At 44.8% G+C, this 24381-nt stretch overlaps 1 protein-coding gene across 1 annotated transcript in view; it reads right to left on the bottom strand.

Annotated features, from left to right (window-relative positions):
* Positions 1–737: 737 nt before the first annotated feature.
* The window catches only part of LOC146185119 (uncharacterized), a 40523-nt gene continuing 16879 nt past the window's right edge, over positions 738–24381 (bottom strand). The window contains exons 5-10 of the mRNA XM_084605474.1: positions 24365–24381; positions 21253–21421; positions 16768–17040; positions 10384–10528; positions 2431–2688; positions 738–1079 (exon numbers count right to left, since the gene is read on the bottom strand). The exon at positions 24365–24381 is cut by the window's right edge and continues 186 nt beyond it. Of these exons, the coding sequence (XP_084461600.1) occupies positions 937–1079; positions 2431–2688; positions 10384–10528; positions 16768–17040; positions 21253–21421; positions 24365–24381 (1005 nt within the window). The 3' untranslated portion in view covers positions 738–936. The remainder of the gene's footprint in view (positions 1080–2430; positions 2689–10383; positions 10529–16767; positions 17041–21252; positions 21422–24364) is intronic.

Here is a 24381-nt window from a genome sequence, read left to right as displayed (position 1 = left end):
ATAGTAGCGAACATACTTCGTCGATTTGCTTCGTCTTACGACGAATGGTGGGATGTTCAAAAATAGAATGAAATAGCTGTGACTATCTTTATATTATGCCTACACTGATCGATTTGCGTTACTGAGTACTCCGATCCCATTAGACGATGGAACTTTTTTTTTTTCTTGTGGTGTTCTGGATATATATTTCACGATTTTTATTTTTAAGTTATCGGATACGTTCCCTTCCACTTTCGCTGACACCCCGTTCCTGATCTTCGCAACTTTATGTTCAGCCGATGTTCTCCTTAACTTGCCAAGAATTAGAGCTAGAAATACTGTTGTTGTTGTTGTTTTGTTCTTGTTTTTTATCGGCGTAATGCGCTGAATGGTCAAATAGGCTCCTCTGTTGCCGTAAAATTCAGTATCATCCATCGGCTTTCAGTTTGTATCTTGCATGCGGGACAATTGACACAATATTGGTCCCAACAAACTGCAATCAGCAACAAATTAGTTCCTGTTTAATTGTTCAGGTATTGAGCATAAATGGCGACTTAAGCAATCTGTTGTGGTCGGCTCGAGATGAATTTGTTTAGCCTGCCTGGTTTCATGACAATAAGGGGAGATATCTGTTCATGATGGTTTAATAATTGTGCCTTCATCGAAATGTTACACCACAGCAATAGTTCGACCAGCGATTTTGTGCTAAGCTGCCTCAAACGCAGCAGAACCACCACGGCGAGTGACACGGCACACACAGCAGCCAGCATACACTAGCGGAATTCTCGTACTTGTGTGTGCCGATCTTCCTTTAGTACTTCGCATTCATGCACCCCAGTAAGAGCTTGAGGACAACGAATGCCATGAAAATGACAAAATTTCGAAAGAGAGCACTGTTATCGTCACGCATTCAGGAGTCAGCAGCCAAATCCAACCAAAAATCCATTTGACCGATGTTTAGTCCACGCAGAACCTCTGTGTTTTGGAATCCACGGCCATTTTTCTGAGGTCCCTCTTCAGCACTTTTCCCATGTCATTCTTCGGGAAACTTTCCAGGAATACGACTCCCCCATAGAGGTGCATGTGCTTGGGAAAACGTTCTGCAGTGAACGAGAAAACAAATTATTTATGGTATGCATTTCGCAATAAGCGCCCGTGTGGCATTCATAATGCTTGTCAGGCACAAACACTGACGCTCACACATACGAAAACGTAAATCCTAATGTCTGAAGAATTAACTTAGTCCTGGCCGAGGTACTAGCCTGTGTTCTATGTTCGCTCAAGTTATGCGCCTTGTGCTCTTTTTTTTTTTTTTTTTTTTTTTTTCTTTTTTTTTTTTTTTTTTTTGTCGCAACACACCAGATGTGGCTCTGCCGGATAGAGTCACGCAGTCGTTCGAGCACTTTCGACCACTTGCAAATCCTATATTTTTTATATTTCTAGGCCTGTAGAATATTAGCCGCTTTTGTTGTACTTTAGTTCTTCCGCTTACTGGTCGGTGTCCACTGATGCTTACGAATTATCAGCCAGTCGCGCTGGGCGAAATTCTGAGCGAGCCGTGGTACTCTAGCTTTGGTTTCATTAAAACGACTAATTGTAGGCCTGCCGATGTCAAATTGGCAGCATTACCGTATAAGATTAAAAATAGCGCTATTAGTATAATACACAGCTGGGACACAGGAACATCTTCAATTTCCACAATACAGCTTGAATTTTGCTATGGTATACGTTTGTCAACTGGAGACTTCGCGTAGTAAGAATCAAGTAACACAAGATGCAGAACATTTCTGGGGGTGAACTCTGTTTATGAAGGTATAGGGGCGGGAGCCAGCTGTGCCACTTAGGTTGTCCCTGGTTCGGCAATAGCGGGCTGAACTAACATGATTGCTCTCTATGGTAGGGAATCCCCTCCGTTATTGGCTGTGTAGGCAACATCCATTTTCATGATGAGGTCAGCTGTCCCTGCGCTATTCCACAGTACGAACTACCTACAATTTACCCAATACGGGGCACTATTAAATTATAACAAATCAACTTAGGTATCCAAAATGACTCTGCACCTAAGCACGGCCTCTTTCAAATGGATCGACGCTATCTTCTTGGGTAACACAAAACACGAAAGGCTGTCATTTAGAAAGGAAACAACTATTCCATCACAACCTTGTGGATGCGACGACCTGTAAGTGATCCACAATAGTTTCGTATTCGTCAGGCAATCACACACGTGTGGAAGCCGTCCTGTCAACCTCACTGTTTGAATTTTACTGCAAAAGGTGTTTGCTAGAGAACAGTTGTCAGTCTTGTGCGCTCCGCTGTGTGTTTTATAAGTTGTCAATGTGCCACTTTTAATCGTAGAGCCTTAACTGCTGCCGAAAGACCCGAATAGCTAGCAACATGTCTTGGCATTACTAGTTTCCTACCGCAGCAAGCCGCGCTACAAAGGTCACTCACCCGCCACCTGCTTTTTTATCTTCTGCGCAATGGCGATGCCCGCACTGGTGCCACCTTTGAGCACGACGAACGCGACCGGTGAATCCTGGTACGCAGTGTTTTGTATACCGACCACTGCCGCTTCGCACACTTCGGGCATGGTTAGGATGAAATCCTCAAGCTCCGCAGTAGGGACGTGGTAGCCGATGCACTTGATCGTGTCGGCAAGCCGGTCGATGTAGAAGACACGACCCTCTGCGTCGTAGTACCCACAGTCACCTGCCGACAGCGGAGGATTTGTAATTTGGATGACGAGTATGTATGCAGTTGCAAGCACAGAGCAATAGCGCTGAGTTCACAAATTCCGAATCTCGTGACCCTGAGCGAACTGATATAGTGAAAAAATGTTTCCCATTGTACAAATTTCACCGAAAAGAAGAGACGTACTTTTCATGCCGTTTCAGCAAGCAAACGTAGTGAAAGTGAGGAGCTATGGTATTATATACGTACAAAAAGAGAGAAAACAGTCGCTTCCACAGAATAAAGCACAGTGGATTTTTCTTTCGTGTTTATAAATGACAAATGATAATGTGATCGTGGAGGGAATCGATTAGATGGAACGTGGCATTGGTTAACTCTTCAAAGATAGCTTGCATGCAAAATCTCCGGAATTAAACAGCTGCCGCCTTAGGGCGTCGATAGAGCAGAGGACGCTAAATTCGAAGGCCCTGGGTGCGGACACCAGCGGCGGCACTTGATTGTTTCTCCTTCACTTATCTTCACAATGAAATAATATTTCAGATTGATCAACAGGAAAAAAATATTTTGCTTTCTTTTGTGTCAGTAGCTCTTGGATCACTTCATATATATCACATACATACATACATACATACATACATACATACATACATACATACATACATACATACATACATACATACATACATACATACATACATACATACATACATACATACATACATACATACATACATACAAAGATACATACATACATACAAAGATACATACATACATACATACATACATACATACATACATACATACATACATACATACATACATACATACATACATACATACATACATACATACATACATACATACATACATACATACATACATACATACATACATACGTACGTACGTACGTACGTACGTACGTACGTACATACATACATACATACATACATACATACATACATACATACATACATACATACATACATACATACATACATACATACATACATACATACATACATACATACATGCATGCATGCATGCATGCATACATACATACATACATACATACATACATACATACATACATACATACATACATACATACATACATACATACATACATACATACATACATACATACATACATACATACATACATACATACATACATACATACATACATACATACATACATACATACATACATACATACATACATACATACATACATACATACATACATACATACATACATACAAGTACAATGAGTCATGGATCACGACCCGAGCGGTGCATGCTGCTAATGGCGTAATGTGCTCAACGCTGCTAAACGAACGACAACGATCAGCGTCGATTGCTGAAATCGCTGCACCGGTGTCGATAACGTCCATGACAGAAATGCCGTCGACCGAAACTTCTACAGGGTTGGCAGGTGAACGATGAGGTATTTGAGAGTTGTATGGGGACGCAGTCACCTCGGTCACCAGCGGCTGCGGAACAGCTGACCACGGCGGCGGTCAGAACTGTGACGCAGCAGGGGGTGCTAAGAAAGCCTGGCACCGCTGGACAGGCCGCCATTGGAAACTGAACCTGGCAACGTTTAATGCTAGAACACTAGCTAGTGAAGCTAGTTTAGCAGTGATGTTAGAGGAACTAGAGGGCATGAAATGGGATGTCATAGGGCTTAGTGAGGTTAGGAGGCTGAATGAGGCATATGCTGTATTGAAGGATGGGCATGTACTGTGTTATCGAGGTTTACCAGAGAGGCGACAACTAGGAGTAGGTTTCCTTGTCAATAAGTATATAGCGGGTAATATAGATGAATTCTACAGTATTAATGAGAGGGTGGCAGTCATCGTAATTAGGCTTAATAAGCAGTATAAACTGAAGGTTGTACAGGCCTATGCACCTACATGTAGTTATGATGACCAGACAGTTGAAAGCTTCTATGAAGATGTAGAATCGGCAATGCGAAAAGTAAAGACGCAGTATACTGTACTAATGGGCGACTTCAATGCCAAGGTAAGGAAAAAACAGGCAGGAGACAAGGCAGTAGGGGATTATGGCATTGGTTCTAGGAATAGCAGGGGGGAGTTACTAGCTGAGTTTGTAGAGCGCAATAACTTACGAATCATGAATACCTTCTTCAGTAATCGGAAGAACCGTAAATGGACATGGAAGAGTCCTAACGGAGAGACTAAAAATGAAATCGACTTCATAATGTGTTCAACCCCCGCCGTTATGCAAGATGTAGAGGTAATCGGGAAAGTGCGATGCAGTGACCACAGGATGGTGAGGCCCCGAATTAGCCTAAATCTGAAGAAGGAACGCAAATGATTAGTAAGAAAGAAACCCATCAACGAATTAGCGGTGAGGGGGAGGGCAGAAGAGTTCAGGATCTCGCTACAGAATAGGTATTCAGCTCTAACTGAGGATGGCGACATTACCCTAGAGGCAAGGAACAATAATTTCAGAGATATCATTACTGAGTGCGCGGTAGAAGTAGGCGGTACGATAGTTAGAGAGGATACCGGTAAGCTGTCTAAGGAGACGAAAGATTTGATTAAGAAAGGCCAGAGTATGAAACCTTCCGATCCAACAGACCAGATCGAATTGGCCGAGATATCAAAGCTAATCAATAAGCGCAAGGTGGCCGATATAAGGAAGTATAACATGGAGAAAATTGAGAATGCTGTAAAGAACGGGGGAAGCCTTAAAGCGGTAAAGAAAAAATTGGGCATAGGGAAAAACCAGATATATGCGATAAGGGACAAGGCGGGCAACGTCATCACTAATATGGAAAAGATAGTCAAAGTAGCCGATGAGTTCTATAGAGATCTCTACAGTAGCCAAAGTAGTCAGGACCGTAATGAGATTGGCGGTAGGGAAAAACAGCCAGACATTCCACCAGTGACGAAGGACGAGGTCAAGAAAGCACTAGAAACTATGAAAAGGGGGAAATCAGCTGGAGAGGATCAGATAACTACAGATTTGCTGAAGGACGGGGGGGATATCGTGCTAGAAAAACTGGCCACCCTGTATACGCAGTAGCTGGTGTCATCGACGGTACCGGAACCATGGCAGAATGCGAACATTATCCTCATTCACAAGAAAGGGGACTCTAAGGACCTTAAATATTACAGACCAATCAGCTTACTGTCTGTTACGTATAAGGTATTTACAAAGGTAATCGCTAATAGAATCAACCCCGCCGGGGTGGCGCAGTGGTTACGGCGCTCGACTACTGTTCCCAAGGACGCGGGATCGAATCCAGGCTTCGGCGGCAGCTTTTCGTTGGAGGCGAAAAGCAAGGCGCCCGTGTGCTGTGCGTTGTCAGTGCACGTTAAAGAACCCCAGGTGGTCGAAATTTCCGGAGTCCTCCACTACGGCGTCTCTCATAGCCTGAGTTGCTTTGGAACGTTAAACCCCACAAACCAAACCAAACCTAATAGAATCAGGTCAACCTTAGACTGCAATCAAGCAAAGGATGAAGCAGGGTTTCGGAAACGGTACTCTACTATGAATCATATCCATACCATCAATCAGTTGATAGAAAAATGCACGGAATATAACCAGCCCTTATACATAGCATTCATTGATTACGAAAAGGCATTTGACTCGGTTGAAACCTCGGCGGTGATGCAGGCATTGCGAAATCAGGGGGTAGACGAGCCGTACGTGAAAGTGCTGGAAGATATATATAGTGGCTGCACAGCAACCATAGTTCTGCATAAAGAAAGTAACAAAATTCTCATAAAGAAAGGTGTTAGGCAAGGAGACACAATCTCCCCAGTACTATTCACAGCTTGTTTAGAGGAAGTATTCAGAGACTTGGAATGGGAGCAGTTAGGGATGAGGGTAGATGGAGAATACCTCAGTAATCTGTGATTTGCTGATGACATTGCCTTGCTAAGCAACTCGGGGGATGAACTGCAAATAATGATTGATGACCTAGACAGGAAAAGTAGAAAGATAGTTTTGAAAATCAATATGCAGAAGACTAAGGTAATGTTCAACAGCCTCGGGAAGGAACAGCAGTTTACATTAGGTAGCGAAATACTGGAAGTAGTAGGCGAATATGTCTACTTAGGACAGGTAGTAACCGCAGATCCGGACCATGAAAAGGAAATAACAAGAAGAATAAGATTGGGATGGAGCGCATTTGGCAAGCACTCGCAGATTATGACTAGCAGCTTACCGGTATCGCTCGAGAGAAAAGTATACAACAGTTGCATCTTGCCTGTACTCACCTATGGGGCTGAAACGTGGAGGCTAACCAAGAGAGTTCTACTTAAGTTCAGGACATCCCAGAGGGCTATGGAACGAAAAATGGTAGGGGTAACATTACGAGATAGAAAGCGTGCAGAGTGGGTCAGAGAAATAACTCAAGTTACCGACATTCTAGTAGAAATTAAGAAAAAGAAATGGACATGGGCAGGACATGTAGTGCGAAGAGAGGATAACCGATGGTCGCTGAGGGTAGCAAACTGGATTCCAAGGGAAGGAAAGCGTAGCAGGGGGCGGCAGAAAGTTAGGTGGGCGGATGAAATTAAGAAGTTCGCGGGGGTCAAGTGGATGCAGCTAGCACAGAACCGGGTTAAGTGGAGAAATATGGGAGAGGCCTTCGCCCTGCAGTGGGTATAATCAGGCTGATGATGATGATGATGATGATGATGATGATGATGATGATGATGATGATGATGATGATGATGATGATGATGATGATGATGATGATGATGATGATGGGGACGCAGTACACAGTTCTTGCTACACGAACTGCAGAACTTAGGTTTCCTCTTGAGAATTCTGGCGACTTCGCATTGCAGAGGAGCGGCGTCGCAGTGAAGTGGAACGGTGGCTGGAAAGGGCGGAGCGTTCTGGAGAGAAATGACGACTTGCTGTTTGTTCCTTACATGCGCAGTACTCACATGATGGAGGCCACTACCTGGAAGCTTGGCCAGGTGGTGCTGACAATGAGTAACAGCAACGGCAATAGAGGGCAATATGGCAAGACAATCCGCAAAAATCGCCAATAGGGCGGTTATTATTTGCGCGCCATGGGTTGCTTATTCGTGGAGTCGGTCGATATGATAATGCCGGCACTTGTACAGGCACTGACATCGCAGGGTAGGTAGGCGGTCGAGATCTTGAGAGGATTTCGGCATAATTCGGTGGAACGGCGATAGGTCTTGGGGCGACGTCGGCGTAAGTCAGCGGAGCGGTGACAGGTGATGGCTGATGGAGGGATGGGACTCAGCAACCTGATCTTGAATGGTTTGATGGAGAGCAGGGGCCAAATGCGGTAGCTGTTCTCGGGGGCTAGGGAGAAGTGAATGCTGCCGCGCCAGCTCTTCGCGAACGAAAAATTTTATCTGCTGCAGCAAGGAGGAGCTGTCGGTTGTAGACGTCAGTCTGGCAAGCAATTCCACTTGCGCTTTGCTTGCTCAGCTCATCGAAGCTGCGGAAGAGCGTGAAGACTTGTGCAACGATGCGCAATTGAGTCACGAGCTAACAACATCTGAAAAGCGTGATCGTGTATGCCTCTCAAGATGTGCTTTATCTTGTCAGCTTCCGACATGTTGGAGTTCACCCGCTTGCACAAGTCAACGATATCTTCAACGTAGACCCTGAAGTTTTTATCCATCTTCTGCGACCGTTCACACAAGTGCTGTTCAGCGCGGAGTTTTCTGGCTTCCGGACGACCAAACACTTCTGAGAAAGTCTTTTTGAAAACGGCCTAACCCGCATGTCCCTTTAATGGTTCCGGTGCCACAAGTCAGCCACGCCGGCAGTATAAAGTATTCCGTTCTTTAGCTTTGTGTCGTCGCCCCACTTGTAAAGGCTTACCCGTTCGTAGGAGCTGAGCCAATCTTCAACATCACGGTCATCGGTCGTGCTGAAGATAGCTGGATCCCGCTTGCGAAGGGAGTCGGCACTAATGGCAGCCGGGCCTGCCTGTACGGCTTGGTGTCTAACAACCTCAGGCATCGTGGGTGTCAGGTGAGTGCGGCTGCGGAGCTCCAGTATCGATTTTCTCATCCAACACCTCAACCAAATGTAGGATGGGAATTTATTAAAAGGTACTGTGAATGGGAAGATCAGAGGTGGACACAGCCTGTAGACAGTCAGGTCGAACATGCGCAGCGATAGCAGTGTCACCGACTGAAATGTTCCACACGTACTTCTTTCTCTTCACAATTTATATATATGGTGACTGTGTAGTGATTCCTACTACTGGAAAAGTTTGCTTATATTTAACGTTTTGTTGACAACCATTACACACCTCTCCTTTCATATCTCTTGCGGATTTTATCGGAGTGAAGGAGTAATCGCGACCATTTAATGTCATTTTCAAGCAAAGCGAGATCTGTCAAAGATGTTTGGCCTTGTAAATGTCCAACCTGTCGTGTTAGCGGTGTCCGGAGCCCTTTCTGGCTGCCCCGTGTGCCACATTTCGCTCTCTCCACCTCGGCAGTTACAAGAGCTAGAATTTGAATGAAATGATAAAAAAAAATGAGGATCCCTGCTGGCGCCAGGGAGATAGGTCAAACATATGTACATGCTGTTAAGGTTTTGATCATCTCTAAACGTCCTGTGACATAGAAAACCGCTTCTCAACTCCGGCTTTTAAATTCAGGCTCACAGTGCCTACTCGTCAAAACCTTCTCAAGGCGTAAGGAAGAAATAAAATTGGCACTTCGCTCTTTTTACTGACATATCCGCAGAACAGTCATGGACCATGCCAAGAAATAGGGCCATTTTAGCATTATACACTGAATAACAATATTGTGACACAATTACAAGCAATCGAAATCCGCGCAGGTAACACTAACCATAAGACCTTTATATGCGCTGTTCTGTCGTAGTAATGGAGAAGCGATTTCTTGGATAGAGTAAAGTGCAACTGTTCTCGTATTTCTGTTGTAGAGAATAAAATGGTTTGGGCAGCAGCATTGTGGGACTAGCGGAGAAAGAGAAGGAAATGCCTAGAGTGCGTGTTTTGGTTTTTGGACTAAGAGCACAATGTGCCCATATTTCACCCCGGCCATCATATCCTGCAAATAAGCTCTCCGCTTACACCCCTCCATCTTACTCCCCTCTTACTAATGAAAAGCCTCACTCATCTGAGAAAAGTGAGAAACTCGGCCAAGTAACTGAATGCAGTCTCAGACATTATACATGGCTCCAGGTCAGCGGTAGAATATTAGCATCCCTTCAGAGAAATTGAGCGAATCTCATGATTGATATGAAGCGCGGTCTTAAGTATCTTGAATTAGAAACATACGTTCAAAGTTTTGTCAGCCCAAATCAATATCGTAACTGTGTTCAACAGTTGAACAAGACACACGAAAGTGAAAATATATACCTCGGAACAAAAGCACGGGACACAAAAATGTTGAATTATTCTTATGTTGCTCGTGTTTCAGGTTTCTCATGCTTAATCAACTCAAACAGCTGCCCTGATCATTGATTTTACAGTGGGCCGGCTTTTTTGAGTGAAGAACGCAGGAACTATCTTAACTTGAACTGCATTCAGCGCATCACTTAAATGGGCAAAATCCTCTCAATATTATACCGAATTCGCCCGCGACAACAAATGCTGGAAGTAAGCTGTCGGCAATAAACCAGACACCTTAATAAAGTGCAATAATTAAGAAACCAAAATTAATGATGCGATGTCACTCAGCCACTTTTTCTCGTGTTACTCACCCGATGAAACCCATCCTTCAGGGTCAATAACTTTCCGGGTCTCTTCTGGCTTGTTCAGGTAGCCCATCATCATGCACGGGATTTTGAAGCAAATTTCTCCACCTTTGTTTTCTGGAAGCGTTGCTCTTGTCTCAGTGTCTATCACCTGCGCAGTAACGGTAATAAACAAGATTAAAAACGCTCATGCAATTTCTCAGAGTACCTTCGATCGCAAAACCGTTTCGCGGGCCAACGTCCATACCATCTTCCAACCTCGTCTAATAAAGTAGCTGATAACAGGCGAGTAACGCGCGCAGAAAAACATGCAGAACTTCAGGCATCTGGAGCTAAAGTCTACAAGATGTTCTTATGCATCCATGCATAAAACCTCAATTCAGGATTGGCTTGTACATACCCTGCCTCGCCATGGTAGTGCAGTGGTTAAGATGCCCGACTACTGTGCCATAGTACGAGGGTTCGACCCGGCCGCTTGCGGTGGCGTTTCGATGGAGGCGAAACGAGCAGGCGTCCCTGTGCTGTGCTGTGCCGTTAACGATCTCCAGGTACAGTGGCTAGTGTACCCCAGGTAGTCGAAACTACTTCATAGAACCCTCCACTACGGCTCCTCTTTCTCACTTTCCACTTTTACTCCCACCTTCCTTCCCTTACGATGTCGTTCAGGTGTCCACAGGAACAAGTGTGACAGATGTTGCGCCTGTAGGTACCTTCCTGTGAACCAATTATTATTATTATTATTATTATTATTATTATTATTATTATTATTATTATTATTATTATTATTATTATTATTATTATTATTATTAGTATTATTATTATTATTATTATTATTATTATTATTATTATTATTATTATTATTATTATTATTATTATTTGTTGTTGTTGCTGTCGTACCTGGCTGATAAGCAATAACCCAGGAGATTTCCGAAAGGCCTGATGCCATCAAATCATGCTTGCCGCATCCGCGAAGATGCTTCAGGCAAAACTAGAAACATTACCAGCGCCCCCCCCCCCCCCCCCCTTCCTTCTCTTAGTCTGCCTGCGAGTCGAATGGCTGACAATCCCACCGACTCTGAGTACGGCCAGATGTAGGATCATTTCTGGCCCCGATTGCTTGAATCCCACACCTCCCTAAGAATAAAAATTAAAAATTTGCCGGTGATTAAGTTACTTCCTAAAGCGAAATTTGAGCACAGCTCATTAGCTGCTTCAGCTTTTCTATAGATAGAGGTATGTGTCTAGGCTCGGGCGGTGCACATATCAAGATCCACTGCCACCGTTCCGGTGCTCTGATTGCTACCGCACAGAGGTGGCACTTGAGGAGAAGCGAAGAGAGCAATAAGTTATCGGGTGGTCGCGGGAGGCAACGCTCGAGCCCATAGGAACGTTGCGCGGCGAACAGATAGCAGCGACTGACCGATGCCGCTGACGCCGCTAACGAGTCAAGTCAACGTGGCTCTGCATTTCAGCTTGGGATGCACGCACCGTGATCCACTGATGCTGAGCCGGCGCTTCGGCAACCGGAGAATACCGTCGCCGCCATTCAAGAAGAGGGGGAGGGGAACAGGCAGCGGCGAGCGGTGTCGGCAGGAACGCACGCAGCAATCGGAGAACACGCGCTGATGCTGTTCCCGCCGCGGAGGAAAAGGGAAGGGAGGGGGGGGGGGCGGGGGCATACACACAGCGACGAATAGTGGCGGCGGCAGAAGCGCGCGCTGCTCCGGCTGCGGAGCTAGTAACGAGGGTCAACAGCGAGGAAGACGGCGGCGATGGCACGAAACGTAGAAACGGACGCCAAAGCGCTGCGCTCTAAAGTGATAGAAAAGAGCCACGGCTCCATTCGAGTTGAGAGGAAAGAGTGCAGATGCCCAGGGCTGTCGCCAGCATGAGACTGCGTGCATTATAATGCAAATCATTATAATTAATATCAGTCCTGACTATGCGTGATAGCTGTAAATGCATTAATGCGGACAACCTTACCATATACTAGTGGGCAACCTTGTCTACATCGGGTCGACGGTGCTATGCGGACCAAATCAGCTCCACCATAGCGTTAGGCTCTGTGTTTGAGTTATGCGCCCCGCGCGCATGTTCGGTAAAAACAGAGCAATGCCTGTTCATCGCCTTCTTGTCCTTCCACCGCATGTGGGTTAGTTTCGGGCGGCCAGAACCACGCTGCCTGCATTAATGACGATGTGACGGTGGTCAAGGCGTTACCATGCCGCCGTGCTTCACGAGTAATGAGACGGCCAGGAAAGCAAGCTCTAGTGATAGCGGCTGGCCGGTCCTTTCTGTATACGCCCCATTGGTCCGGCCACAATCGGCGTTTACCTAGCTGTGCTGCGTATTTAGCCACGGGATACGGTGCATTTCACGTCTGTCCCGCGCGATCACACTCGCTATCACTTGGTTTTGAAACGGTTAATAACCGATATCACTTGCACATCTGCTTGCTTAGCCGGCTCGTGATTCGCGGAGAAACGCATTTATTTTCTGGTCGCTGTTAAATATCCTTCAGCGCGGCTCCGGCGGCGTGAAGCGTAAGCACTGAGCGGAAATAAGGCCGGGAGCCCACGAGCAGCCCCCGCTTTACTTTGGCAGCGCATAATCACGGTACGATAACTCGAATCCAGAGCTTAACGTTACGTGGCGCTGATTTGCTCTGAAGAGCCACGTCGGCGCGCTCTAGAAACGGCTGCTGACCACTGTACGTAACGTGCTTAGTAACGGTACGTTCGAAGATGTATATGAGCCATGACTGTCACAGTTCATCATTCATAGCTATACAGGGTATCTTACATGCGTTGCAGCCCCACACACCGGAAAGGAGACATCATCCGAATTTTCTACCACGCGAATTTCGTGCCCTGGAGGCCGCTGCGGCCGGTTTCTGTGATTTTTGGGCATGTATTGCTGATAGGCTGCCTCACATTAGAACAACTGTGCTTGCGCACATCTTTGTCCAGGGTAGTGTAAATTTCTTGACAACATCCTATTGACAGACGATATTAATAAGACGCTTTTCGAGGGACGCTGGGTTTGACTTCTAGTTGGGCTTCTAATGGTTTGGTTTGCACGGTTTGACGTTGCACGGTTGCACGGTTTGCACGGTTTGCACGGTTTGGTTTGGTTTGTGGGGTTTAACGTCCCAAAGCAACTCAGGCTATGCGAGACATCGTGGTGGAAAGCTCTGAAATTTTCGACCACCTGGTTTTCTTTAACATGTACAGACATCGCACAGCACACCGGCGCCTTGAGTTTTGCCTCCATCGAAAAGCAGGCGCCGCGTCCGGGATTCCCGCCTTTTTCGGCAAAGCAGTCGAGCGCCCTAACCACTGCGTCATGGTGCCGGTCACAAACGGTTTCACACTAATTTATTCGATTGATTGTGAATGTAATAGGTGGCTTCTGGCAGATAGTTGTATGGCGGCATTCAGGGCGACACCGTGTTTCTCTCCCGGGTTTCCGGGTGATCCTCCTCATGACCTGCCTCTCGAAGGTGGTATATGGCAGGTGATATGGCCACCTGCATTCCTACAATCTTTGTCAGCGTCCAAAACACCACCTTTTAGGAAACATGCTAGTAATTTTCATACCACGGATGCAGCCGCCGCCATCGGCTTTCGAGCCATTTGATTCTTTCGCAGTAGAATATTAATGGAGGTTTAATTTGAGGCGAATCCCGAATTACCGTGTGCTAGAATGGTGGGTCCTAGTTTTCATGGTTTATCTAGAGTTCCCATGCCTTTGCTTGATTTGGATTGGCTTGCCTCGGTTGACATACCGAAAACGTATACTGCCAAATATAGAAAGTCCCGCTTTTAATCAAGCTCTGCGAACGTGCCTGCGGAGTCTAGGAGTATCGTGACTAACGCAGTGTTCTAAAGGTCCCGGTGGGTTTGATTCCTATCGCAAAAAGCTGACCAAGTTGGCAGTTCTTGCCAATTTGGTCGTGTCACGTGGCCTTGTGACTACACACAACCCGCCGACCCATCAGCTGCTCCCGACCACGGCACCTGCCAGCTAACACCTGCCAGAGGCATATCCGTGACGACGACCGGACAGGCACACAGCCAGACAGAGTTTTTGACAGAGTGAAAGCCCAAATGTGAGAACACTAAAAGAACAGCCTACTGCCCATTTTAAATGTCACCGAGGCTGATCCGCAGCTCCTCACTGCCGAATGTCTATAACTGGCTGTTAGTGGTGTTGGTTTCCCTAATAGGTCTTATAATAGTGAAATTTCATGCACCGCTATCCGAAGCAGGGTAAAAAGCAAAGCCCGAGATAACCATATGTATGCTTCGACAACAGGGCTTATTATTCGCAAAGACAAAGATAAATCATATTGCCTAAACGACGTTCGCCAGTATATAAACAAAGTAGGAACTATATGCGACGCTCACTCTGCGAAAATCTGCTTCGCTGTTGCCGCGGACCCAGTTTATGAACTAGCCGCCCAATGAAACAGTGGTCCAAGGTAGCACGAGGATGGAGAATACTATGGTATATGGGCGGAGAAGTGTCATTTCTTCTCATCAGCGGATAATGAAATGTTAGGGCTTTTCTGAGGTTGGGGCGTTTCAAGACGATAGCGTTATAGGCATCGTTAGCCAGGCAATCCGGCGTCGCGTTGTGAGCAAAAAATCACGGGAATGGCGCAGGCAGGAGGTAACTGACATGGCCGAGTCCCGATTCTTCGATGGTTTGTGCGACTTACATACTAGAGCTGCGCACGGGCTCGAGATGGCCCGAAAACCCGTTCCGTGGGCACGGGCCACTCGGAAGCCCTCTTGCTCAGGATCGGGCCGGGCCCGAGCTATGAAATATCTATCTCGGGCGGGCCGAGTCGGACAGGAAACCCCGATCATGAACACATGCAATTTTGGCGAAAGCGCTGATACGCCCATAGTGCGGTAAGCATCTGGAATGCGCAGAACTTTCCCGCGTCCTCCTCACGCCAGAGCTTTTGAGTTCTTTCCCAGGTGTCGACCCGCTTTTACTCCCCGCCTCTTTGCCGCGAACGGATCTGTGGTAGCTGTCAGAGACAAAGCAGAGGGGCCGATTGCAGTTTCAAGTTTCGCATCTCCGCTTGGGTAACACGTCAGCGTTCATGTTCAGGTACACGTTTCGAGATTCGCGCCATGCTGTCGCCTATCAAGCGTCTTTGTTGTGGCTTACTCCTGCCTCGACATGGCCTCATTTGAAGCGGGACATATAGCTCAAAGCATCTGCGGTGCAGGAGTTTCCTTTTGTTTCTCTTGTTGCGAAACATTCGCGTGAAAGGCACACGGTGAGCTAGGTGAGCTCACCCAGTGCTTGGCCACAAAATCTACCGCTTGTTTAGCTTTAGAGCTATAGCCCATGTTTGCAGAAGCAAGCAAGCTGCTTGCCGAAAAAATTACTTTCCTATCGAACATGTTAGTCATTCCAGCCACAATTGATTGATTGATTAAAACTTTAATTTCCACCAACTTAGGAGGCCCCCTACTCCCCGCTCCTGGCACGCAGGCCTGAGGAACGGGGGCTGGAACCTCCGCGACTTAGGACTGGCTAATATACATTGGTTATTCGCGGCCTCAGCCGCCAGGCGGACGGCTTTCTGCTGGTCAGTGATTCCAGCCACAATATATAGCACCCAGAGAAAGTTCAACCCTACCGGGTTAATTATCCAGGAGCGCCGCAAATTCCTCAATTCAAAACTTATAACTTGCTGGTTTTGCTAAATAAGTTAATTCTACGTATGTGCCTTGCCTCTATATACTCAGCAAATTTGTCATTTGAAACGTGAAAACTCAACAATTCAGACCTTGGCTAAACTTATCATCCTGAAATTATTTCCTTCTGTATCATCGCTTCAACTCCAACAATGGCATGACGGGCTGTGCCAGCCCGGGCGTTAAATCTAAGCGCCGGGCAGGGCCGGGTGGAGCTCGGGACTTTTTAGAGTCCGACCGGGCGGGGCTCAGGCTCTTTGAGTGTCGGGCCGGGCCGGGCTCAGATCTCTAGCGTCGAGGCGAAGCCGGGCTCGGGCTCAAAATTTCGACCCGTGCAAACCTCTATTAGAGACCCCGTGATATCAGAAAGTTGGAAGGATCTGCCAACTCGGGTTGCTCATCAGAAGTGGGAAGATGTAATAAAAATCAACCTTCCAAAACTCTCGGGCCGGGTCAGGCACCCTATTCTTAGGTCTCGCAGGCACGTTCATACAGTTTGGATAAAGCGGGGCTTTGTATGTCGGTGGTAGCCTGCGCTAGCGCGTCACAACCTTAAATACGGTGCTGAAATGAACCCCATAATGTTGCTCTACTCTGGACAGACCTGTTGCAGAGGTGTGACTTTGAAAAAGAAGCCCTCACTGCTTTTCCCTGACGATCATTGCCATACCTTGACGAGGACGTTGGGACAAGCAAAGCCTAGGAAGGGCACGGCCAGCGCGTCGATTGGCGGCACCAAAACACAGCCTGCTGCTTCGGTGAGCCCGTAGATGTGTGTCAAAGACACCAGGTCATAGACGTCGCGCATCTTCTCCACCGTTGATGGCAGCAGCGTACCGCCGATACTGCAGGTGCGCCGCACGCTTGGCAACTTCTCTCCCTGGCTGTAGGCATCATTAGCTAGGTTCGTCATCGGCGATGCCGAGGCACAGACGATTGACACCTGTGTTGAACGACCCCGTGTCAACAACCACACTGCTGCTACTACACTTTGTCTGTAGCACTACTTTGACGTTTCCCCTTGGAAAAGGAAAGCCAAACTGAGGGTTCTGTTTCAAATCTCATAGATAACATGCGATCAGAAAACCCAATTGATCAGGAGAAGTTTATAGGTCGAAGTCAGTAGTTATCGATTGTGGACTGCAAGAGCGAAAAAAAGAAGTCACACCTAATTTACAACATAATATGTAATGAAGCTGTATTTATTTAATACTGCAACGTGTTCATTTTCTGTCGTTCTGATTCCTTTGCTTAGAATAGTGCAGCGTTGTTGTACTCCCTCCCTCCCCCCCCCCCCCCCCAACTTTCTTAAACAAAAGATACGTTATGAAAATCTACATGGCATAGGTGGTGTTTCAAGTTGCAATAATCGCTGCTATGGCCCTTAGATTTAAAGAACTACATATATCTTAGTTCAGCTGACGCAATGAGATGTTGATTAGGAAGTTCCACATTCGTATTTTTTTCTTTTATCCAGCCTAAAAGCAAAGAGAGTATATCATAATATCTTGAGCGTAGATTTATCTTGATTCAGACGCAAGAGAGGATTTCAAGATAGTCCAGACAAAAAGCAACTTTAAGTGTTGTAAGGCTGCTTGTACAATACAAAGAGAGTGAATTGATGTTTTGGTTGGAGCATGTTTGAAATCAAAGATGATATTGTAGGTTGGTTTGTGTGGTTTAGCGTCCCAAAGCGACTCAGACTATGTGAGACACGGTAGTCGAGGACTCCGGAAACCTTGACCACCTGGGGTTCTTTAGCGTGCACTGACATCGCGCAGCACACTGACGCCTTGCTTTTCGTCTGCACCGAAAAACAGCCGCCGAGGCCGGGATTCGATCCCGCATGCTTGTGAACAGTAGTCGAGCACCGTAACCACTGCGCAACCCCAGCGGGAATGATTATACTGTGTTTTTTACCTTAAGATCCCTTTTATATGAAGTGAGACAATGAAATAGTTAAATAAAGGGACATTTTCATATTTTCTGCTTGTGATAAGCCACCAATGCCAGAACCTCTCCGTCCCTCTTTTGCCTATTGCCATGTGATTTTCCAATTTTCATGTACTGAAGGTTACAGTAATTTTAATAGTCCGCGTCTCTCAAAAATAACTTCTTCTGGATTTCTTTTACATTTGCGAATAGGTAATTACTTCTTTATACCTGCACACATTTGCCCTTCATGAACAAGACTACAGCGCCTCTTTCGGCTGTGCCCCGCCAGGGTGGTGGAGCGGTTTAAGTGCTCGACTGCTGTCTCCTAGGACGCGGGATGGAATCCCGGCCACGGCTGCGGCTTTTCTGTGGAGGCGATAAGCAAGGCGTCTCCGTACTGTGCAACGTCAGTGCAAGTTAAAGAGCCCCAGGTGGTTAAATTTTCAGGATCTCTCCACTGTGGCGTTTCCTATAGCCTGAGTCGCTTTTGGAACGATAAACGACCAATCCAAAGCAAATTCCTTCTGTACGCAATTTACAGACCTCCAGAAGCACCACTTGACTATTAGTCAAACTGCAGGAAGACATGTCTCAATTCCAGCCAAATTGTTACTACCAGGTGACCTAATCTTACCAAACGATAATTGCAAGCATACGAAAGCAGTTTCACAGAACAGTAAACATTTAAAAAGCAGGCATGTAAGCATGATACTAACGCATGACCAACCTCACATAGTTTAGGAGCCAACACGTGTGCAACCTTGCCAATCTGGGCTTGATCTGGTATTTTTGCTCAGAATGTCGACTGAATATACTGCTAGAGTTGTAGAAAGTATATCTCACCACCGGCTTTGTCAGTATCGGTGTACCTATAGTCACTTCCACCACTTCTGAGAAACCTATGAAGTGTTCCTTCAAGGACTACTCACGTGCAAATGATGCAGTCATAATACAACATATGGAAACATATCTGAAAAACGTGATAACACTTTGACGTCGTTTTAAAGAGATGTGCCAGCTATGTATTGCTATGTATGTGCCTGATAATTGCAAACTTGACTACAAACAAAATCCGTAGATGACACGAGAAACTACATGATCCAAAAGGTAAAAAGATCCACAAAAAAAAAAAGGCGCTTGCATCTCGTTAAAGAGAAAACCTTGAGCACGCAGTATGGAGTTCGAAGGAACTCTACTTCAATACAGTAATATCAAGCATTATTGTTGAGCAGTCCGAAAAGCTTTGGAATTAGTTGAGTGAAAAAAAAAAGCCAGTATCACAAATTTTCATTCATGAATCAAACATTACCGAACACGAAGCAAGTAATTTCAATTCTTATTTCATAGTGTATCCTCTAATTCTAGCATCTGTTGATCCATGAACAAAATATTTCACTCATCTGAAGCGAATTTTATTTCATATCCTGGCATAGTTTCGACGCTATTAAGTTAAAAATCATCGTGTGGCCCTGACAACCTTGCAAGCATTTTTGAAACGTTATGCTGAATCAATTACAAAGCTATACTTGTAATTATATTTCATGTTTCATTCCTTACTGGAAAATTACCGGATGACTGAAAAATAGCCAGAGTTGAGGCAATATTTTAGATGGACGACCGTTTATTCTTATAAACTCCCCGTCCAGTATTACTGGCATCAACATGTTGTAAGCTAATTTAACCTTGCAAATGAGATTAAATAAAATCTAGGCAAACATTCAGCACTGCCTAATATTCAACACGGATTTATAAAGACCTATTCAACAGTTACACAAATAGTCACAATGATGTATTCGCTAGCCTCATGCCTTTATAAAAAGGGTGAAATTGATGCTGCAGTTCATGATGTTACCAAAATTTCCGATACGCTTCCACATACCATACTAATGTTATAGCTTTGACATCTCGATATCCCAGGAAATTTGGTTGCATGAATATCGAACTTTCCAACTAATCCCCTTCCAGTTCTTTCCAATTAATAAACAACACTCTGGGTGTCTACCGGCCAACTCAGGAGTCATTCGAGGAAGCTTTATATAGTTACTGCTTTTTATCTCTTTGCGTAAATGATTCATTCATTTCATTCGTTTCATTCATTGATTCATTCGTAAATTCATTTAAATGATTTTCTCGCTGACATTTTTGATTGGTGGAATATATGGGGAATATGGCTTAACATCAGTTTTCTTCTCATCTCTCGTCAGAAAGCCCCACTGTCCTTTACTTACACGTTACGTTCATCGATTTTGCAGGAATGAACCAAATATAAGTATTTGAGTGCCACAGCTGCTGACATCATGGAATTTACACATTAATATCTGTTATTCGGCCTTGCATAAATTGTACCTTTTGTGACATAAACTTGCAAATTTCCCACCAGACGTAAAATTCCTCCCTTATTATTTGTTAATTAGACCTCAACCTGAATATGCATCCATTGTTCGAGAACCGTTTACTAAATAAAATATTATATTCGCGAAAGAGGGCATCGAAAAGCTGTGCGATTTATGCATTCAAAAATTCCCTTTTACGACGCTCCCTCGCAAATAATTCAGTATAATGGCTCTAAGCTTCTTGAGCAGCGAGTGAGCGAGGACTGCATTATCGCTATTTCTGTCATACGCTCACTTCGAGCAATGCTGCAGCGCATTGCGCTCCTCTGTATCATCATAGTGCTGTTTCCCATGTTCTAATGTGTCACCGTGCTATTTTTTCGCGTTTTTCCGTCGTTGCGCTGTTTCTTGTGTGCTGTATTGAGCATGTTGCTTCGTCGTGAGCTGTTCTTTCATGGCGCAGTTTCATCCACTGAGCGATGTCTGTAACAAGTAGTTGGCGTTTAGAGCGCGTGAATTGTGAGAAAACAGGAATATGACTGCTAATACCTCTGTTTTCATTCTAGCCCTTGAAGTACTGGCATGAGTGCTGTAATTAATTAAACCTGCGTATCAACTGCTATTTTACAGGGTTTCTCATTCCTCATTTATCGAACATCAACTACTTACCACAGCCATTAATCGGTTGATGAAGCAGAAACTGATATATGGTGAAGAAATATATTGAAATAAAAACTGTTCAGTGCTGGTAGATAAATACCAGGGCGATGCCTATCTGCTAACATCTAACGCATCACTTGAAAGCTGGAACCAAATAAATAAATCACATATCTGCAGTCCTCGAAGGTCAGCAGTTTCCAATGAAAAATGCTAGAATAGAGTCTCACGTTGTGGCGTCTGATGGCTTCCATCAGCTTTTTACTTCCACATTTCGGCTTGACAACCACGGTAGTGCTGCCGAGGACCAATAAGTTCAGAAAAAACCGAATTGAGCTGATTGAGATCAGAACCCAAAGGACCATAGCCGTGTCGCTTTTCTCAACGCATTTGATTGCTCTGAAATAAAACGAATAAATTCTACTTAAATAAACAGCAACAATGCCCGTTCCCTGGCGTCCACAGAAAGCACCACCGAAACCCACGCAACCTCATGACGCCATCAGGAGTGCATTCGATAACTAACAGTATATCGAGACCGTCGGTAAAAAAGCCAGGCCATAAGTATACGGATTGACACCAAATTTCGCAGGAAGCTCCCGGCAACCACAGTAGAGAGATTGAGCTGAAGAGAAAAGTTTCTGAATTTGGATCGGGCGGAAATTGGACAACGGCTCTTGTATTACAACAGGGACATGCCACTCACAGGCTAAGAAGGATTTTTTTTTTTATTACACGCAAAAAATAATTGACTTAGGTAAAATGACTAAAATTCTTTCAATGTCTTTAATGTTTCATTGTGCGGGAGCCAGCAATAGCTGGATCCAAACGTTTGATGACTTCACAATACTTTGCAATAGCTTCCTTTAAATATTCTCGCACTGACTGCTCGTTAAGGTCTGCGGGATGCACCGCCATCCTAATTCTTATACCACGCAGGACCAACGCCATTACAAAATCATAAAGACTACCGTCCTCGTTTTCCATAGGCAGGTACCTGATACCGTGAGGGATAAGCTGAAAATCTCCTTAGGAGGACATCTAAAAAAAACTGCGTCGCAGCAGTCCAAGAAAACATACTCAATGGTTTCTTTCTTTTTGCTTAGTAGACATTGTACTCCACAAGGCACAATAAATCCTTCCTCCTGGAAGACCGTAAAAGTCTCGCTAAGTAGTCTGAAAGATAAAATTTTGACTGCAGGAGTAATGTTAATATTTTTAGCTCGGTTTAGAACACCTTGACCTGGGCCTGCACTGCACTTGATCTCGTGTAATGGTAGAAGGAACAGTGAGTCACGTGTAGTTTCTAAAGTTTTTCCGTGTCACGTGACAGGTATTTCAATTAAGATCGTGTATGAAGAAAACGACGCTCTCAAAAATCCACGACTAGCTCCTTGAATACAATGAGATGTAAGAGCAAATTCAAGCAAAACTCTGTCTAGTCTCAACTGAATAACAGAACGCAAAAAGGGGTTGTAGCATTCCTAAAGAAAAAAAAAACGGTTAACTAACTACCTTACGAATAAGTAGCATAAACCAAGACCTTTAGCAAGTACGCTTCACAACAGGATGGTTCGACTTGTCCTTTGCCAAGGGAAACCCCACAAAAACATTGCAAACACCCTATGCAAGGGTTTCACATTGAGACGAGAACAGTGTAACACTTGAATTACGTGCCACTTCTTGCTGACAAAGTAAATATTGCAAACTGTGACATGTCCAAACATTCAGAGGTTCAATCCACCAAGTTCTGCTGTTTTCTGTCTCATTTTTGCAGCTTTATTTTGCTATAAGTTTTAGTATGGTCCAAGTCGAATAAAAGTACATGTTTTGAATGCACGATGCAATCAGTTGTTGTGATAGTCGAAAATAGAGAAAACGCCAAAAGCCAAAATAAAAATTAAAATACAAAATTAAAACACATATAAGAAATCAGTATCTTGATGAGACATTCATGCCTTTTCCTTTACAGTGTGTAAGCAAACTTAATTGACCTCCAAAATTCCTTAAACTTTTAGTGCGCACATTTAACCGAGAGATTCTCGTTTCCTTTTACCCTAAACACCGAATCTGCGCAACATCGGGATTGTTTATTATTGAGAAAGCAAAACTACTCGCGTGACCCGGCCGCAGTTACGTCTTACCCACGTGACACTGTGACGTCACACTCCACGTGACAGACGGGCGGGCAGGAGCTACCAACTTGGGTCTCTCGTTCCATATGGGATGGTTATTTCAAAATCAGTTTGCTAGGACCCTGGAATTCACGTAACCCTTATCGGCCACTAAGGCACGTTCATATAGGTGGTTAAAGTGGGGCTTTATATGTGGGCTGACGAAGAAGAAAAAGAGAAGAAGAAGAACGCTCGGTCCCCCGCTGCTAATGCTTTCGCTCAATATTTGGTTCAGCAGCGTTGAAACCTTGTGATATTTCCGGTAACTGTCAAAACAATTACTGGAATCATTTATATCTACCTTTGTGCAAAATATTGATGTAGGGTCTCCTTCTCGTGCAGCGAAAGCATCGCAATAAATAAATAGCTCTGGCTTTAAAAACAAAACATATTGCAGGAATACTTAACTTTCTGACGACAGTTATTTATCCGCGATAAAAACATTAGAAAACGAATATTTAAATTCCTGGTTTCCCACCGAATAGGCGTCATATATATTCTGATATTGCCGCTCTCTCAAAAGTAATGGATTGCCATACATTCTTTGATTGCTTGATTGCTTCTGGCAGCGATAAAAACCCTGTTCGAGTGCCATTATTGTCAAAAGCGCTCGCATTACAGCCAATACATTTAATTCTGTTGGTTACAAGACAGAAATTCGTTTATCTAGATTATCGAAAATACTTGCAAGAAGCTGATTGGCGGGAATGTCGTGGCGATAATTCGAGGAAAAGCCAATTTAGTACTTTCCATAATTATCGTTTAGCAATAGCAATACCTACGTTTTTTGTTATGCTAGGAGGTTGCGTATGTACTTATAAATGTGGTTTTTGCAGCAAATGACATAGCAATATCTGAACTGATGAATTGAGCGCGTATAATCAGAACGCAAATTACGTGAACCAAATGCGGTTATTGCAAGCAACACAAAATGAATGAGTAACATACTCTAAGGTTATGGCCATGATCCCATTCGGCCGAGATTAACGGGCATACGTTCATTTAGTGACCTCCCTCTGAACCACCCCTTCCCCACTCATCTCCTAGTTTTCGCTATTCTTTTGGATATTTGTGAGCCAAGAAGTCTTTGCTCTGCAGAACGGTCGTCAGGTAACGTAACTCGAGCTACTAACTGAACATTATGCTGAATATAGCGGCGGCAGCTCACACTGCGCACTGGACGGA

Source organism: Amblyomma maculatum, chromosome 6 (assembly GCF_055883805.1).
Source record: "Amblyomma maculatum isolate TAMU_Amacu chromosome 6, ASM5588380v1, whole genome shotgun sequence".
Taxonomy (NCBI): domain Eukaryota; kingdom Metazoa; phylum Arthropoda; class Arachnida; order Ixodida; family Ixodidae; genus Amblyomma; species Amblyomma maculatum.
This window is presented reverse-complemented; position numbering and strand designations above follow the sequence as displayed.